Source organism: Meles meles, chromosome 5 (genome assembly GCF_922984935.1).
Source record: "Meles meles chromosome 5, mMelMel3.1 paternal haplotype, whole genome shotgun sequence".
NCBI classification, from domain to species: Eukaryota; Metazoa; Chordata; class Mammalia; order Carnivora; family Mustelidae; genus Meles; species Meles meles.
In genome coordinates, this window is record NC_060070.1 from 47,179,213 (window position 1) to 47,198,767 (window position 19,555).

Sequence of the window (19,555 nt, forward strand, 5' to 3'; positions counted from 1 at the left end):
TTGCTGAAAGCAGCTAGAACTATCTTCCCTTAGATTTTTTTTTAAAGATAAACATCACCAGTCCCTCCAACTATTTCTTATATCTCATGATTTAAAAAAAAAAAAAAAAAGTTTTAACAGGGAAGACTCTGGGTTTATCAACACTGTCTTTAAATGTGCATGTAGAATGAAAGCGTTTCTCTAGATGTAGCCTGAACCAAGGGAAATAGAATCCCTTCATCTGGATTCTGTGTTTCACCAGTGGTACACAAGCTTGCATTAGCTTTTTTTTTTTGTAGCGACTATAGCAAAATGCGGACTAAATTGTCATCAATGAGAAGCGCCTGGTCTTTTCCATAGGAACTCCTCTTTGAACACTGCCTCTTCCCTCAGTATGCACACTTGTTTCTGTACCAGAGCTTCCCATTTACTTTTGCTACCATTTATCTTGTTCATTTCAACCTAATTCTTCCAGGCTGCAGCGAGTTTTTGAATCTTAGAACTTTCTTCTACCTATTAACTCTTCTTTTAATCTCCATGTCAGTCATCAATTTATTAATATGTTGCTAGACCTATCAAATAGATGTCTGGCAAATGCAAAACTATTTCAGAGCCATGCTAAATTATTTGAGAAATACAATTTGCCCCTGGGAAAGAAAAGTCACATTACTATGGGTAATTTCCTCTGGTGCTTTCTAAATTATCTGTAGTAAGCATGACCTATTTTTAAAATCAGAATAAAAAGCTATAAGTAAAAGATATCCCATTATTTTTCAAAAGGTATGCCTTCACATTTTCATCTAAAAAGTTGATGAGTGTTAAAGAATATAGAAAATGATAGAGCCCAGTGACATTCAATTAGAGATTTCCCTCTAGGCTGATTCAGGGCTGTTGATTTATCATCAGCGTTGTTAATCTAATCCAACTCTTCCTGGGCAATAGTAACACATGCGTAGTTTTTTCTTTTTTTTAAGATTTTGTTTATTTATTTATTTGGCACAGAGAGTGAGAGAGAGATTCAGCACAAGCAGGGGGAATGGCAGAGGGAGAGGGAGAAGCAGGCTCCCTGCTCAGATCCCTGGACCCTGGGATCATGACTTGAGCCAAAGAAAGACGCTTAACCGACTGAGCCACCCAGGCGCCCCATATGCATGGTTTATTAGTATGGTATGCTAACAACATAATAATCCAGAAGAAGGCAGACCTTTGATTCTAAGTCCTCCTATTTGTTACATTCTCAAAATACGAGAGTGTCTGGTGGAATTTCTCCTCCTACTTCCTGGTTTAAAAGTTATTTTTATCAAGAATTTCTAGAAATAATTATTAACTATTTCAGTCAGTCAAGCAGAAAAAAAAATGTTCTCTTCTGCGATAGTGCATGCTTAAAATGTTAACCAAAAGAATTGAGAATCAAAACTTTGAAACTTGAACTAAAACGAGTACTCAAAGGGCCAAGAACACATTTCTGAGTGTGGGAAAACATTTGCCTTTGAGAAAAATCTAGAATCAAAAAGCCATTTTGCTGGGTGTGGGCAGATATTAGGCCTTATTCAGAGAAAAGGCAACATGATATAATTGTTTTGATACAATATACACACAGAACACATTGACCTTGAGAAGTTCAGTTCTATTCGAATTTTTATCTATCTCTTTATTTCCCTGAAGACCTGACATTTGACTCTGATTCTTTTTTTGTAAAAATTATCTTAAAACTTAATCTGTGTGGTTTTTTTCTAAGACTTGTCGGTAAAACCAGCAAAAGCAGGGGCCATCCCCTTAATAATATGGTCGTCTTTTCTCCAGCACCCAGATCATTCACTCATTTTAGGGCAAGAACTGAGGGAGAGCATGATGGGTGAGACTCTTGCACAGGTTAGGGTCAGGAAAGACGGGAAGGGCTGAGATAAAGAAGAACTTCTGGTTACTAAAACATAGCGATGGGTTTCTAACCAGTTTTCCTTGGAAAGAATGTATATGGTCTCGATAAATACATTTCTTACATCATATCAGGTCTCATATCAATGACACTCATTCATTTTGACTGAAACCTAAGAGAGAAAACTGCCACTCTGTGTTTTAGCACTTAAGACAGAAGTCGGAGAAAGTCCCGGGGCATGCGCAATCCCTGTCTCTTCAAGTGTGCCTCCACAAACATTTACTGAACTCCTGCTGATCCCCCAAGCATTAAGAATTCAGAAATTAATGAAATGGAAGTCTTGCTCTCAAACAGTTCACAATCAAGAAGCAAAGAGATACACTAAAACAGATGCGACTTGGAGGTGAACCCATAAATGCTCGCATTATTTTATGATCAAAAAAGGGGAAACCCTAATCCAGCCCTGCGAGATTCCAGAGGAAATTATACCCTCTAAGCCCAGATAATTCACTTCTCAGAGCAGCAAGCTCATTCCTGCCTCCCTAGAGTCTAGCTCCGGGCCTAGTAAGGGCTTAATAAACAACTGCTGGACTGAACTGGGTGTACTTTATTGACGTAAAAAGTTTTATGCAAGACCGGAGGGCTGATTTAAGATGAACTGTATATTCCCCTTAATGAGTCAGAGGATTCAGGTAGATCCTGCTTATTTTTCCCACAGCAATTGTCCCACACTATATTGTATGTATTAGTGAATTTATTGTCTGCCAGTCCCCTACCCTGAAGAATAGAGTATGGCAAAGGTGATGTGATGTCACTTCTGAAATTAGGTTACAAAAGACTGACTTCCATTTTGCTCATATTCTCTTTCTGGATCTTCTTGCTTGTTTGTTCTGATGAAGAAGGCTGCTATGATTGCTCTACCCTATGGAAGGCCTCAAAAGAGCAAGCTCGGCCCACCAAGAACTGAATCCTGCTAACATCCGCGAGCTTAGCATCTGATTCTCCCAGGGGGTCGAACCTAGAGATGAAAGCAACCCTGGGGTCACCTTGACCGCATCCTTGTGAGGGGCCCTGAACCAGGGCAACCAGCTAAGCTGTCTTTGGATTCTTGACCTACAAAAGCTGTGAGATAAAAATGATGTTATTTTAACCACTGTTTTGTGGCAATTTCTTACATATTAGTAGATAACAAATATACCAATAACTACCTTATCTACTGCCAGGAACACACTGATGTCATAATTCATTCATTCTTTCTTTCTTTCTCTCTTTCTCTCTATCTGTCTTTCTTTCTCTCTTTCTTTCTAAGAGAGAGAATGCACTCGTAAGAGTGTGGGGGAGGGGTAGAGGGAGAAGGAGAGAAAATCTCCAGCAGACTCCACACCAAGGGCAGATCCTCACCTGGGGCTGGTATCACGACTCTGAGATTATGCTCTGAGCTGAAATCAAGAGTTGAATGTTAACTGACTGAGCCACCCAGGCACCCTTCCTTTGTGTTTGGTACAGATTTCAAAGTGGCTAATTCTAGCAAATTTGTAAAACATTATCTCCTCAGAGGTGTGGGAGGCATATGAAAAAGTGGGATCTTTAGGTACCAGAGAATTAATAATTAGTACAGTGTCTCTCTCTCTCTCTGCTACTTTTTAATTTAAAAGAAACTACTATAAAGCTTCAACTGTATGGAGCTTTATTCTTATGCCCTTTTACTTTTTCTTTGGGCAGATTTACTTATGAAGAAAATACATAGATTGGAGAAAGAATTATGAATAAAAAATTTTTAGCCTCATGGGGATAGACTTAGTGTCTCTCCAACATATATCATCGGAATTGCAAGAAAAATGATAGAAAACAAAGTGCAGGTAGTTTAATATCTGTATTAAGTAATATATTTTCTACAATTATAGGTCAGTTTCTCTGTAGACAGGGCAAGAGACAAGCAAGTCAAAGTATGAATCAAAGTATGAGTCTTTGGGACTTGACCTGTAAAATGTTTGAACATTTATTCTCCGACAGACCTTGAGCCAGGTCTCAACTTCACTCCAAGACCTTGAGAGCATTTTGATATCCTCCTTTTAACACAGTGATTTTTATAGTTTTGCTCTAAACTTGCTTATGTTTTTCAATGTTTCCTCCCTTTTTGCTCAGCATGGTCTTGTCATTTCTTGCTCCTTATATTTTTTCCATTGCTTCAAGAGTGGTTTCTAAAGCACTTTCTCCTAAAGAAAGGAGTTTGGGGGAGTATTCCTGTCTTTGTATGGTTCTGGTTCACCTGATAAAACTTAATTCCTGCCTGGCATCATCACAATAAGGCCATGGATGTCGGGGGCAGGGGTTGTGTATAATGGTCTCAGGTCTCTCCAGAGCCCATTTGAACTGCAGGACAGGCAGCCACCACAGTGTAAGATGAGGAAGAATCCTCATTTGAAGCTCTGCTGGCCACAGAAGAGAAACGCGCTCTGGGGGTGGACATGCAGGGCGGGATGCAGGACAAATGATCTGACTACTTTCTCCAGTGGATTTTGTGTATGGTTCTAGCAAAGGACATATATCTCTAAATCTGAAAGCAATTACATGTGAATTTCCTGGGTCAATATAAATTCTCCTCTAACTGGGAAATCTTGAATGATCACAGGGATTTGCATGGAAAACAAGTACTTAAAGACTGGTTATTTGTTCAAAACCCCAGAATGACTTAATAACTTTCCTACCAAATCCACTCAGTGTTTATCCCCTGCCCAAAGATTCCCAATTTCCCTTCAGAATTTGGACCATATGTTCAGAAAAATGGTTTGGTCATGCTGTTTCCACTGTGGCAAGATTTATTTTAGTCCTCAAACTTCCCCTCCGGCCTACGTGCTTTCTCTCGGGTCTCTTCATCTGTCATGAATGAATCTCTTGTTTAACTCTCCTGAGTACAGACTTTCATATACATATGCTCCCTCACCCATAAACCAGAGCGTCTGGAGCTTGGCCACTGCATTAAAAGCTTCAGCTTCGAGCTAGATTTGAAATGCCAAGTTTCTGGTGACATCACAGATTGATAGTTGGTGCCTAATGCTGGTTTAGCTGTATTTCTGGCAGGTCACTAGGTGTTAACCACTAGAGCAGCCCATGGATTCCAGACTAACAAGGTCAATGTACTTTGAGTTGATCTCCAAAACAAAGGATATTCTCACTTAAAATTCCACTTGAGTAAAACAACTCAACCAGGCTACCTCTTCATGTATGTGATATTTTGGTTCATTTTTTAAAAATAATACTTGTTTGAGATATGAAGCCTATTTAATATAGTGTCAAAACTAATGGCAATTTTAAAGCAATGAGCAGCTATTCCTTCCAAGGAGAAAGGTAAGTAGCTTTTTAAAACATTAACTTTTAGCAACTGAAAACCTGACTTGGAGATAAAACATATTTAGTGTTTATTTTCTCTAATTATAGCATCAATGTCTTCAAAATATGTATACGATACTGGGAAGTGAAAAGCCATATAATATCACAATTTAGAGAATTCCGGTTAACATCATGTTATATTTGAAAACCAATGATTTATTAACTAAATTGTATGCAAAGCTATTCTGTATGTGATTTGAGCTTAAATGGTAAATTTTATCATATATTGTTATGAAAAAGGGTTACACGTCTAGAAAGTTTTTAGCTTTAATTTTTAAGTTTGGATTTTTTGGGGGGGTTTGTTTTTAGTCTGGCTTTTTCGAAGTAAGAAAAGTAGGGTGGATCTGCACAGGCGTTTGGCAGAGTAAGGCATTATGAAACTTACCTTCCCTGTCTCAGAGTTGCATTATGTTGTTGGCTCCAAGAGCCTACTGGCAAACAGTGACAGATTTTAATGCATCCATACAGCAGAAAGGTAATGAGGTAGGATGTCAAGATATCATCTCTAATAACCTTTGGAGCAAAAGGAAAAAAATTGAGGTTCCTAAAATTTTACAGCATGTTGCTTTAATTATATACAATCCCTGGGTATATTCCGAGTTTTTCAGTTTTTTTTTTTTCTGAATATGAAAGTAATATATACTCTTTTTACAAATTTTGAACACTACAGAACTATAAAGTGAAACAAACATTTAATAATTATGGAGCATATTTTTTTCCTATTAAAAAATTCTCAAAAAAAAAAAAAAAAGGAATTCTCTCTATCAGTATTTAGTGTCCATTACTGGTTTTAATATGGTATTCCCACTACAGCTAAATCAGTACATGGTTCTAATAAACCTGAATGCCTTTGGTTTCTAATATACAATTCTTTTACTGTTCTTTGTTAACAGTGTATGACTGAATAATATCCTAACTATTTAAGATAGTGAAGATACTGCAGAATGGTGTATGAGGGCTAATTTAATATTCTGGCTGAGCACTAACACGTATATTCCAAGGAGTTGCCATTTTTCAAAGTATTAGAAGAAAACATACCATGTTAAAACACATTGAGAACAATTTAGAAAGCACTTGGAAATCTCTTTGTACTCAGAATCACCAGTGACTCCAAAATCTGATGCACCAAAGATGTAGTAAGGGATAGGGCCTGAATGTAAACTGAATTATGAAATACCTCTAAATGGCTTTTCTGGAATAAATTTTTCTCAACTTGCTTACTTATGCACATTTTACATTGGTACCAATAATTTGTCTATGTCGAGTGCACCACCCACTGCCTATTTCAGGCAAACTAATGATATACATATATATAATGATGGGACTAAATGTAAATAGATCTCTTCACCCCTACGTGGCAGATGGTGTTTTCCAAATGGCTGCAGCACATCTCCTATCCCCAAAGCTCTTCTTACATGTGACTTTGGCGCTCCTCTTTGGCTTTTGTGACTGTTTGGATACAGAATATGGGACACTATGTGACTTCCAAGGCCAGGTAATCAAAAGGAAAGTCGCTTTCTATCCTGTTTTCTGAAATACTTGTTCTGGAAGTCTTCAAGGACCACAGAAGCCGCTTCACCGTTCTGAGGTGGCCCTGCTGTGTGTGAGGAGCTCCAACCAGCCTGCAGGGAGAGACCTCACACGGAGAGCCTGAGATTATGTGAAAAGGGAGGGAGGGAAAGAGAGAGGGAGAGTGGTCCTTCTACAGGCCCCAGCCTCTCCAGGGATCCTTTTTCCCAGTCTCAGCTCCTTTTTAACAGCAACCACAGGAGACATCCTGAGCCAGCACCAACCAGCTAAGCCCTTCCCAAATTCTGAACGCACAGAATCCACAAGAGATAACAAAACAGTTATCATTTCATGCTACTAAGTTTTGGAGTAACATGTTACATACCAATCCCCTACTAGAGTACCCTACAAGTTTTTCCAAGTTTTTAGTAATATAATTTCTTTGCTTCTTGTAGAACCTGAACAGTTCTATCACTCCTCCATTTAAGGAAGACGTCTGGGCTGGTGCAGGTACAAGGGGCAATTGCGTGGTGAGCTTCACATGCAGACAGGTAATCGAGATGGATAAATGATGGATAATGGAAGCTATACTGTGATGATATCTGGGAAAAACAAAACAAACTTCAAGAACTTCTGTGGATTCACCCGTATTTGCAAGCACCTTCATCTCCAAATTTAAAAACAAGAAACTTAAACAAAACAGGCAATTCCAAATAATATTTATTTACTTATGAGAACAAAAAATGCAAAGAATCTTGTGCATTAGTTAATACCCGATTAGTATTAATATTAGTATTAACACCTGTCAAGTCTCAATTCTCCCAAAACATCTGTTTGCTGAAATTCTAGGTAAAAATCACATTCTTGGGACACTTAATTTCTTCTAGTGATGGTGAATGGACAGTATTTTCTATTTAAAAGTTCAAGCTAAGTGTATAGCGTGCCTGATTTCTTTATCCTGTTTGCTTTCATTTGAGAAATATTCATGCAGTGTTAGTGCTAGTGAGAATAAATCAGTCACCTGAGGAGACAGAGGTGGTAAGTCATATAACACGGGCAAACTAGCTGGAAGGGGAGAAGCTGGAATAGGAGCCTGGGAAGTCTGGTTCCGGAGTCTATATGTCTATACTCCAAACTACTACATTTTTTTTTAAGAGAAAGAAAAAGAGAGAGAGTGTGTATGTGTGTATGTGTGTGTGTGTGTGTGTGTTTGTGTGTGTGCACGCACATGCGCACTCCTGCGCACGCAAGCAGGGGTGGGAGGGGCACAGGGAGAAGGAGAGAGAATCTCAAGGAGGCTCAATCCCAGAATCCTGAGATTATGAACTGGGCCGAATCCAAGAGTCAAATGCTCAACCCACTGGGTCACCCAGGTGCCCTCAAATTACTACTTTTAACATTAACCTCTTTGACAGGAACATTAGTTATTGCTTGTATGATTACTTGTGTTTCTCCTTTCATAGTTGATGGAATTTTTTTTTTTTAAGATTTATTTATTTGACAGATAGAGATTACAAGTAGGCAGAGAGGCAGGCAGAGAGAGAGAGAGAGAGGAGGAAGCAGGCTCCCCGCTAAGCAGAGAGCCCGATGCGGGGCTTGATCCCAGGACCCTGGGATCATGACCTGAGCTGAAGGCAGAGGCTTTAACCCGCTGAGCCACCCAGGCGCCCCTATTTCTTTTTTTTTTAAAGATGTTTATTTATTTGACAGAGAGAGAGAGCATAAGCAGGGAGAGCAACATAGGGAGAGGGAGAAGCAGACTTCCCACTGAGTAGGGAGCTCGGTGTGGGACTCGATCTCAGGACCCTGAAATCATGAACTGAGCCAAAGTCAGACGCTCAACCAACTGAGATACCCATGTGCCCCAATTAATGGAATATTTCTGGAAATACTCCACTGGGAACAAATATGCTATACACCTGTAACCAAAGCCTTACTGATGTTATCTAAGCGACACCTAAAGAAACACTGTCATTCAGAAATATTCTTAAGTACGTACATAAAAAGCATCCTGAGTGTTATGAAAAGATAGAGTTGAAAAAACATTATAAATATTTAAAACTAGTCTTCCTGTTACTGATTGCTAAAGTGCACATTAATTTCTTTCACACTTCATGTTTTGTAATTATCAATTTTTACTTGTGTATTAGCTGTTTCTCCTCATAAGTCTATCTCTATATATCAGTGCCTACCCTAAGGCTTAGTATATTAAGTGTTCAATAATCATTTGGAATAAATTAAGGGACAAACAACTATGTGAGGGAATATGACAAATATATGGATATGTATATTTGACCTCTTCAGTCACTTACAACATTGATTTAAGAACCCAAATGCATTGGATTACATCTGTGCTAATTTGATAGCCACCAGCCACATGTAGCTATTAAGTATTTGAAATGTGGTCAGCACAAATGAGACCCTGAATTCAACGTTCAAAACCACACCAATGCCTAACAATTACATGAAACCATGCTCTGTATCATTAGGGAATTAATCATTAGGGAAATGCAAATCAAAACCACAATGAGATAGCACCTTATACCTGTTAGGATGGCTATTATCAAAAAGACTAGAAATAACCAGTGTTGGCAAGGATGTGGAGAAAAGGGAACCCTCTTACACTGCTGGTAGGAGTGCAAATTGGTGCAGCCAGTGTGGAAAACAGTATGGAGGTTCCTCAAAAAGTTAAAAATAGAGCTACCATGATTCAGCAATTCTACTTCTGAATATTTAGTCAAAGAAAATGAAACAGTAACTTGAAAAGCTTTGTGTATCCCTATGTTCACTGCAGCATTATTTACAATAGTCAAGATATGGAAACAACCTGTCTCCACTGATGGATGAATGGAAAAAGAGAATGTGGTATTCAAGTGTATGCATACACTTGAATAGACAGATACAAAGAAATATTATTCAGCCATTAAAAAGATGAAATATTGCCATTTGCAACAACATGGGTGGCCCTTGAGGACATTATGGTAAGTGAAATACGCCAGACAGAGAAAGACAAGTACCATATGATCGCTTTTATATGTAGAATCATCAATCAATCAATAAAACCAAGCTTATAGATGTAGATTAGTAGTTGCCAGAGGTTGGGGAGTGTGTACGTGTCTGTAGCGGGGGGAATGGGTGAACTGTTTTTCTTTTTCTTTTTTTTTTAGTTTAAATAAATGTAATTAAAAAAAAGAAATCACACCAACAAATGGGTGACTTGCTCCACTAAAAACTACTTGCAAGGAATGATACAGATTCACTCATGACAATGATGGGAATTGGTTTTTATCTAGATTAATTGGTGAAAAAAAACCAGATTTAAGAAAGTAATAAAATTTTGGGGCACCTGGGTGGCTCAGTGGGTTAAAGCCTCTGCCTTCAGCTCCTGTCATGATCCCAGAGTCCTGGAATCGAGCCCCGCATCGGGCTTTCTGCTTGGCAGGGAGCCTGCTTCCTCCTCTCTCTCTCTGCCTGCCTCTCTGCCTACTTGTGATCTCTGTCTGTCGAATAAATAAATAAAATCTTAAAAAATAAATAAATAAAAAGAAAGTAGTAAAATTTTAATTCAGTGAAATCAAATGAAAGAATCACTGAACTGGATCTTTTTCATAATAGTTGTGCTTTTAGGTTTAAATAACACAATACATGCTATTCATGAATGGGTACTTAATTAACAGCAGATATAATTCTACAGGGTTCTAAAACATTATGCAACTACACAATCCAAATGAATATTGATTGGAGAACAGCCTCAAAAAAATTTATGTCATTCTAGGGGCATACTGAAAACACAAAATTTTTTAAAATGTTATTTATTTAAGTAATGGTCTACACCAACATGGGGCTCAAACTCAATATCTTGAGATCAAGAGTCACACACTCCTCTGACTGAGCCAGTTAGGCGCTCTGAAAACATGAATTTTTCAAGAATGATTTGAAGTCCAACAACTATTTGAAAGGCTGTTTCACCAGTTATTGCAACAATGAAGTTTCTATCTCCAATTCTGATGACTCATTAGTTCTTCCCAGATAAATCTTTTGCCAAAGAGGACATGATCTGTTCCCTTTATGCTGAGGACTTAAAGGAGACAGTCAAATAAAAATTGTACATGTGAAAGAAGTGTGTGTATAAGTAAATAGATTGTGAAATAAGTCAGAAAATTTGCTTAGGTAGAGTTCAGGAACATAAAAGTGTACAGTTCTGTAGAAAAGACCAAAAAATACTAAATTATCACTGTCAGAGAGTTGACATGTTAGTGGTGGTGGCAGTGAGATGACAAATAATAAGTGAATTGCATTTTATATTTAAATGTGAAAAGTTACATGGAGAAAAATTAAGTAAGGAAGAATGATAGAGAGTAAGGAAGGTTGGAGAAGGAGGGATAGTAATTGTCCTATTATGTGGGATGATTGGTGAAGTCCCAGATGACATTTAGGCAGACTTGAAGGGACTGAGGGAGCCATGTAGAGATCTGCATGAAGAGTGTTCCAGTTATAGGGAATAGCAAAAGCAAAGGTCCTGAGGCAGGAATGTGCTTGTCCTGTTGGGGGGTGGGGGTCAGTGATAATTGGAACAGAGTAAGAGAGGAGGGGAAAGGTAACAAAGCCACAGAGATAGGGGACTGGGACAGATCATGGTGGTTCTTGTAAGTCATTAATAACTTTGCTTCTATGCATGAGTGGGGTACCATTGGAAAATTTTGAGCAGTGCACTTAAGTTTAGAATTAGTTGTTTTTAAATTTAGTAGAGAAAATCTGAACTATATTTTACATTTTGAAATATTCCCATGGTTTCTTTTTTAATGCAAAGATTGTATGAATGTCCTTTATGTAGTGAGATGAAGACAATTATTTAAAACCAAATGTGATTGTAGTTGATTCTGACTTCTAAAGCAAGTTATATAGTTCACATCTGTTGGAAACTAAATCTTTATATTGCTCATCTATTTTCAGAGAGCATATATAGAAGAGAATTCTACTCATGGAATACTGAGACAAATTGAAATTTGTTTGATATTTTATTCAGAAACATCTTATTTTTAAAAACTGCCAGGAAGGGGTGTCCAATATCTCAGTCAGTTAAGCATCTGACTTCGGCTTGAGTCGTGATCTTGGGGTCCTAGGACCTTGTGCCTGGTATGCAGTCTGCTTATCCTTCTGCCCCTTCCCCAACTGTGTTCCCCACCCCTCTCAAATACACGAGGTCTTCAAAAACAAAACAAAACAAAACAAACAACAAAAAAACCCTGCAAGGAATCACTTTTTGATTCTGTGTATATTTCAGCCATTATGTGTTAAAGGGGACATTAATAGGATACCCTGGAAGCATTTGTTGTATTATTCTATGACAAAATGTAATCTGATTTTTAAATCTTTGGCTTGCATATGCACTTTAGGAAGCATTAACAATATGGAAATTGTACAAACAGATAGATAGTATTAATGACTGACCTTCAGTAAATAGTCTTTTTTTTTTTTTTTAAGATTTTATTTAACTGACAGTGAAAGAGAGAGCGAGAGAGGGAACACAAGCACAGGGAGTAGGAGAGGGAGAAGCAGGCTTCCTGCAGAGTAGGGAGCCCGACTCAGGGCTCGATCCCAGGACCCAGCGATCATGACCTGATCATGACAAAGCAGACACTTAACAACTGAGCCACCTGGGCACCTCCTTCAGTAAATAGTCTTAACATATTTTCCAAATAGGAAAAAATAAATTTTGTTTGGTTTTAATTTAAATATAAAATGTATACTCAGTTTAGTCATTGGAAGCTTTTAAGTATGTTTGCAACAACTTGGGTATTTGTATCTACTATTTCAACTGTAAATTTTATAAAATCTAAGTGCAGAACAAGTATTTCTAATACAAATCTGGTGTCCAAATTGGGATGTGCTATAAGTGTAAAATACACTAGATTTCAAAGACAGTCCAAAAAAAAGGTAAAACATCTCACTAATAATTTTTATATTGATAACATTGACATAGTATTTTTGATGTATTAGGTTAAATAAAATATACTAAAATATATTTCATCTGTTTCTTTTTACTTTTTTAAAAAGATTTTATTTATTTATTTGAGAGAGAGAGCACAATGAGGGGGAGGAAGAGAGGAAGAGAGAGAAGACGACTCCCCACTGGGCAGGGAGCCTGATGTAGGGCTCAATCCCAGGACTCTGGGATCAAGACCTGAGCTGAAGGCAGACACTTAACTGACTGAGTCACCCAGGCACCTCTCTTTTTATGTTTTTTTTTTTCCCCCCCAAAAAGCTTTAGTTTAGTGGGGTAGGGGCAGAGGGAGAGGGAGAAAATATCCCAGTTGGACTCCGTACTCAGTGCAGAGCCAGACTTGGGGCTTGATCCCAAGAGCCTGAGATCATGACCTGAAATGAAACCAAGAGTCGGGTGCTTAACCAATTGCACCACCCAGGTGCCCCTGTTTCCTTTTACTTAAAAAAAAAAATACGGCTCCCTGCAAAATTTTAAATTATATATGTGGTTCACATTATGCTTCTGTTGGATAACATTGCTCTATACTAGTGGTCCTCAAATGTGATAACTTGAATATCAACATCACCTGGGAACTTGCTAGAAAAGCAAATTATAGACCTCACCTCAGACTTACTGAGCCAAACATTCTGGGGGTGGGGCCCTGTTTTAACATACCCTCCAACTGATTTTGATCGATGCAAAAGGTTGAGAACCATTATTTTAGGCCAATGGTTCTCAACTTTGGCTGCAAACTAGAATCATCTGGGGGAGCTTGGGGCAAAAATTCCTGGTCGCTAAAGATACAATCTGGGACCAATGAAATCAACAACTCTTTGGCCCAGTCAAGAGTGTTTTTTAAAGCTCTCCAGGTGATTCTCAAATGGGATAAAGATTGAAAACCACTGGTCTAGATCCATGATATTCAAACTGTGCTTTCTAGAGGGGCACAGTTCACAGGCTTCACTTCCTTTCCAGCTTCTCACCAGGCAGTATTATCGTTGTCTGTAAGCCTTCCCGCCATGGAGATACTGGGCATGGACGGGCAGGAGACCTTGCAGGTATCAGAAGTTCACGTATCAAATCTATTTACCTACATGTGCCCATTATGCCTGTTACATTAACTGTGACCATAGCTATGCCTTCTTGGTTTAACATTATTGGGCTCTCACCAGATTCAAAGGAGGGTGAAACTGGAGTTAGCAGAAAATGTGAAAGCTTTGATAGAGCAGGTATAAGAATGGCATTCCTTTTACCATTATTATTTGGGGAGGATTTTCTCAGGGCAGAGCTTTATTTTTATGTACTGCTGGACCACACAGCAGAAGCTGGCAGCTATCCCTGCACTCACCGACTTCCCCTGTGGGCTTTCATTCCATGGAGTCCTATCAAAGGCTAACAGATATTTATATTCTTAGTGCCATGGAGATTACCACTCTTTGGTTTCCATAATGGTTGGTTCTCTTACTGTTGGAAGGTAAAAAATTTGGTAAATCTAACCAATGTAACCTTAAAAACCTATGAAGGCATGATGCATGGCTCATGTCACCAGGAAATGATGGATATCAAGCAGTTCAATGATAAATTTTGTCAACCTTAAAAACAAAATAGTTATGTAACCAGTAAAAAAAAAAAAAAATATTTAGGAGTAGCAGAGGAATTGCAATTTGGGACTGCAAATTAGGGCAAACCATTAGGCAAGTCCCAAGAAGGAAGGAAAAGGAGTATTCCTCTTTTTGGGAGGGATTGCTCTGAACAAAAGTTCATCTAAGCAGAGGGAGAATTTGAGGTTGCGAGGGCGTCTCATTGGCTAAGGTCACATGGTTTCTCACTGGCTGGGCTGTTGCTGGGCAAGAGAATCTTCTGCCTTCCCTCTGAGGTATGCTAAGTAAGCTGCTGGGAGTGCCACTGAGTGAGAACTCTCCCTACATGGTCTCCAGCCTCCATTTTAACTCTGTAAAAGGTACACCTGCATCACTTCAGCAACGTATAAACCTTTTCATGTGCCCCACCTTGAAACCGCTAATGTTTGTAGTGTTAAAATGTTTTTGTAAATACACACCTAATGCTACAAACCAACTGTCTCCTCACAGGAAATGTATCTTTTTAAGTTTCTATACAAGTACTGTATAACATGATCCAGAATATACTAGTGTTGAAGTAAGTGAAACAGCTGGCATCTTTTTCAAATGGACTTCCACAAGATAAAATATTACAACCAAATTATGTCATTGGAAAATTAATAACATAATGAAAATTTGTTCAGATATAAATGAGCAGTTAAGAAATAAATGATCTCTACATGCTGTGACTTAGTGTATGGATTTATTCCAGAATCAGTCACCATGCAGTGTCTGTATATGCATACAAATATGGGTTTTGTGATTGTAATGATTGTAGTGCATAGTAAGAATGAGGTGATATTACATTATCTCTAAAGGGAATAATGCTTTTAACTGTTATAGAGTAAGACCACTTTCCTTAGGAAAAAAAGAAAACCAAACAGCTCTATAGGGCTCCAGACATTCTGGGGCCTTTGCACAAAATTTTGCTTAAAGAATAATATAAGGGTACATCTTTTTAAAACATTCTAATGAAATGACTCCCACACCCACTTCACTTACAATACTCAGATACCAGTAACTTAGAGCCTGGTACATCAGGGACTTCTTAGAGCCAGCTATAAAGCCTAGTGAAGGAAACCAGGGTAGGTCACCCCCAAAGAAGTATTTTTGGGAAGAGGAATCAGGAAACAAAGCTTACTGTTAGTTTCTTCCCATATATTTACCTTTCTAGTTTGCTGCCTTTGAAAGCCTAAAACTGCTTTCCTTCGTGCTGTCATTTCTCTATAAATGTTCTTTGCTGAAGATCCCATATAGACCATAGTTTAAAGCTGCTGCTTTGAGTTATTCTTTCCTTTCGGTTTCTTGGGTGTGATGTGCACTGCAAACATTAATAAACTTTTTCTTTTGTTGATGTCCTCTTCTTAAAGAGTGCCATCTGAGAACCTAAGTCCTATCCTCACTGCAGAATGCAGGCAAAAAGTCAACTCTTTCTTTGGTTGGCAATTACTCTGGGGCTGGCCATCCCAAGGAAGCAACTGCCTACACTAAATTCTCAAATTTTGGGGTCAGCTCTCCTGGTGGACTTTCTCCTAAAAGGCTGAACACTGGAATTCTCAAATTAAAAACCTCAAAAGTTTGAAGGTCTTCCCTTCATGAACACATCAAAAACCAGGCATCTAGATGTATTCAACTTAAAAATCACTTATTTTACATAGCAGTAACATGCTTTCTGTAAGAATAAGGATCATTTACTTGGTATTCTATAGCCACATCTTTCTATCAGATTATCTTTTTCCTCATGAAAGTAAAACATTTCCAATGCCCATCTTGAAACTTAGCATTTGTGGTGTTGAAATGTTTTGCAAATATACACCAATGATGTAGACTAATCCTTCCTTGTGGGGGCTGTATGTTCTTTTATGTTTACCATGAAAGTAAAACACTTGAAATGCTGTATGTGCTATATTTTCCCGAGTTTTTTAGTACTTAATATCAATGATATTAGATCAGAAAACTATAATCCTGTTTTAATGACTAGAGTTCACTGTGCATCATATTGGGCACGAAAAATTTATTTTGACTGACAATATTCTCACCTGTGTAACAGAAACTTACAGGTTCTAATCCCTTAGTTTGTAAATCCCACCCATTCTTAACATTACCAATTATGAGCTGACTGCACAACTGTAGTTTCATAAAAGGAAAATTAAAACACGTTTTTTTTTTCTTTCCTGAAATTTTGGGTTTGTTTTGCTTTTACATTAAAACCTAACCATACAAACAAGTAAAAAGGACTGAAATTTGATGTTCTGGATAGCATGTGCATGGAAAAAGAGCTTCCCAGTTCTCTTAGAACTGCACATGAATATACAAAGTGACTCCCCCAGTTAGGCCCCATACTGTTAGCATTCAAGATGACTGGATTTCCTTTCATAAATTCACATCTCCTGTATGTTTACTTCTCTTTACCTGCACTGACAGGATCTTGTAATTCCTTTGTAGTGATGGTGTGGGGGAAGAGCCCGCATACTTTTTGAGCTTCTCCCTATATTTATGTCAGCTTTCCTACCTGTACATCATACATCATAGAAACAGGAATAGACAGGTAACATAGCTAAACTTCTAATCGAGGGGCATTGTAATAAGGTTCCGGTGTACTGGCATTTTTGTTTCTTCAGCATCTTATGTTGCTTACTAGGCCTGTAATTAAACTGTTTCTGTTTCTGATAAAGCACTCTAATTGTAACATGCCTCAGTTAACACCCAGGAGTGAGTTTTATAAAGCATACCTTCTTCTCAGGTCTCCCAGGTAGGGTTAAATATTTGTGGATTGTAGCATTCGTGGTGAAAAGGTTGCTTAAATGCAAGGAATGTTTCTAAAGAACTCTGATGCCAATTGAATGTTCCCCGTTAATAAAATGTTCTCCCTTGAAACAAATGATTCTAAGGAATTCAAAAAATAGGCCCAAGAAGCTTCTGGATGGAAGTGTGGCCCAAAAATATAGTTGTAGCAATCTTTCTGATAAAGTATCATAAAACATTAGATGGGTGTCTAGTTTATGGAAATATAAAACGAACCCCTAATCAATCCCTAATACTGTCTTTTGTACGATCATGAGGTAGAAATGAATAGGGCAGAAACTAGTGATCCTATTTACCTAGAAAAGAAACTGGGGCACAGAACCCTTTGGCGGTTTTTGCGTGTCACAAGCTCCTTTTGGCTCGGTTCCAGCTGCCCCTCCATTCCTTGAAACTTCAAGTCTAAATATCAATAATAACAGAATTTCAGTGCTGGAATATCATTTATTCTGACCCTCTCCTTTGAAAAGAAGAAACTGAAGCCCTTAAAGATTGAGTTACTCATTAATATTCAAAGAGGTTCATTTAACATTCTGGTTTCTTAACTCTCACAAAATTACATACAAGATAAATGGAACCGTTCAGTGGACCCTAACACATCTTCATCGGAACACACCTTGACTTTTACTTTAATTATAGTAAAATAACATTCCCACTGACTATCTACAGACTCCCTCAGTGTCCTGGCTCCACACTCTCCTTTCACCCAGTTCTACTCCAGCCTCCGGTTTCTGGGTCAAGGTTGGCTCTGTCCGGCCTCCGGGCGCGGGATGGTGGACAGAGCCTCGAATCCCCCCTAACATAAAGGGGCAGAGCGGTCGGAGTCTCAGTCAGTCGAGGTCTTCCGCAAACAGCCCCCGAGTCCATTTCGTGAGGGCTCCCATCCCCTGGTCCTGCACCTCTCCATTTCGCTCCTTCCCAGCTTCCCCGGGGGCTCCCGCCCCCCCTCGGCCGGGGGCGACGGTACCCACAAGGCCACCGGGGCGCTCGGGGGAACCTGGCCTTGCTGCCCGCGTAGGTCCCGGGGGGTAAGAGCATTCCCCGAACAACGGAGGCACGCCCCACGCAGCGACGGGCGAGGACAATTGTGACCAGAAGCCCTGTGGGTGGAAGAGAGCGACGCCCGCGGCCGCCTCCCCTCCGGCACCCGCGGCGCCGCCGGAGCCTCGCTCTTCCTCCTCCTCCTCACTCGCCGGCCCGGCTGATCTCCTGCCATGACTCAGCGATTCTCGCAGGCTGCCCGGCTGGGGACACCGGCTTCTCGCGGGCTCCTCCCGCCGCGTCCACCCCCTCTCGCCACCCGCGCCCGCCCCCGACCGCCGGCTCTTTCCCAGCGCGGCCGCCGCCGCCGCCGCAGTCAGCGCGGGCGCCCCAGCAGCATCCGCCGCCGCCTGCACCGCGAGCCGCACGCCCCGGCCGGACCCCGCAGCCCACCCGCGCACCCGCCATGGAGCCCGCAGCCCCCCGCCGCCGCCACACCCACCAGCGCGGCTACGCCGTGACGCGGAACCCCCACCTCAACAAGGTGAGCCCGCCGCCCACCTGGCGGCCCGGCGGCCGCTTTTGCTCAGACGCAGGCCCGCGGAGGGTCCCGTGCTCGGCCTCGCCCCTCTGCCGGCTCGTCCGGGACCCGCGGCCCTCGGTGCGCGCAGAATGGAGGGGCCGCCCAGTCGGCGCCGCGCCCCTCAGTGTGATGGGAGCCCGGGGCTGGTGCACCTCGGCATCCCGTTTGGGGAAAGAGGATGTAACTTGTTTACAGTACTTTTTGGCTTCTCAGGAGCCAAGCCGGAGAAAGTAGTATCAGGCTGAGTGCGTGAACTGGTTTCGGCGAAGATAGCAGGTAGGCTGCCAGCTCAGCCTGAACGTGCCACCCACTCACCGGTTCCCCTCAGCGTGGCAATTAGTGGAGGCTGCTCTGGAGAGAAGTGGCCCTACTGGTCCATCCTGGCAGAAATGCGTTCTGAAAGCCTCGGATCACATTAACAAGCTCCATGTCAGGGCCTCTTGGTTTCTGGAGGGACACGATGAAGAGGCTGGGAATGCGTGGTGGGTGGCTTCTGCCTTGGACACTTTGCGTGGCCTGGTGCAGAATCCTTTCCTAGACATGGGGCTGTGGGTAAAGCCAGTCCTGTTTTTTGAATTTGGCCTTCTGGAAATTAAAACGTTGTTGTTGTTGTTTTAAAGACCTCTTACTAAAACAAGAATTCAATGGAGTTTAGAGAACCTTTTTCAGATCCTGGTGACATTTCATTTTTCCTCACTACTTAGGTAGTGTAAACACCCAATAATTCTCTCAAATGAAAAATACCTAATTTATAATTTTGCTTAGGTAGATACTAAGCCGTCACACTGCTGTTATAGCCAGATTTGTCTCTAGATTGTTCTTTCTGTGTA

The 19,555-nt window shown here is 40.3% G+C and overlaps 1 protein-coding gene and 1 pseudogene across 1 annotated transcript in view; both read left to right on the forward strand.

The window, feature by feature from the left end:
• The first annotated feature begins 6,563 nt into the window (after positions 1–6,563).
• Positions 6,564–14,337, forward strand: LOC123942125 (annotated as a pseudogene).
• A 4,171-nt stretch (positions 14,338–18,508) lies between these two features.
• The window catches only part of ME1 (malic enzyme 1), a 199,469-nt gene continuing 198,422 nt past the window's right edge, over positions 18,509–19,555 (forward strand). Inside the window, exon 1 of the mRNA XM_046006618.1 lies at positions 18,509–18,686. Coding sequence (XP_045862574.1) covers positions 18,609–18,686 — 78 coding nt within the window. The 5' untranslated portion in view covers positions 18,509–18,608. The remainder of the gene's footprint in view (positions 18,687–19,555) is intronic.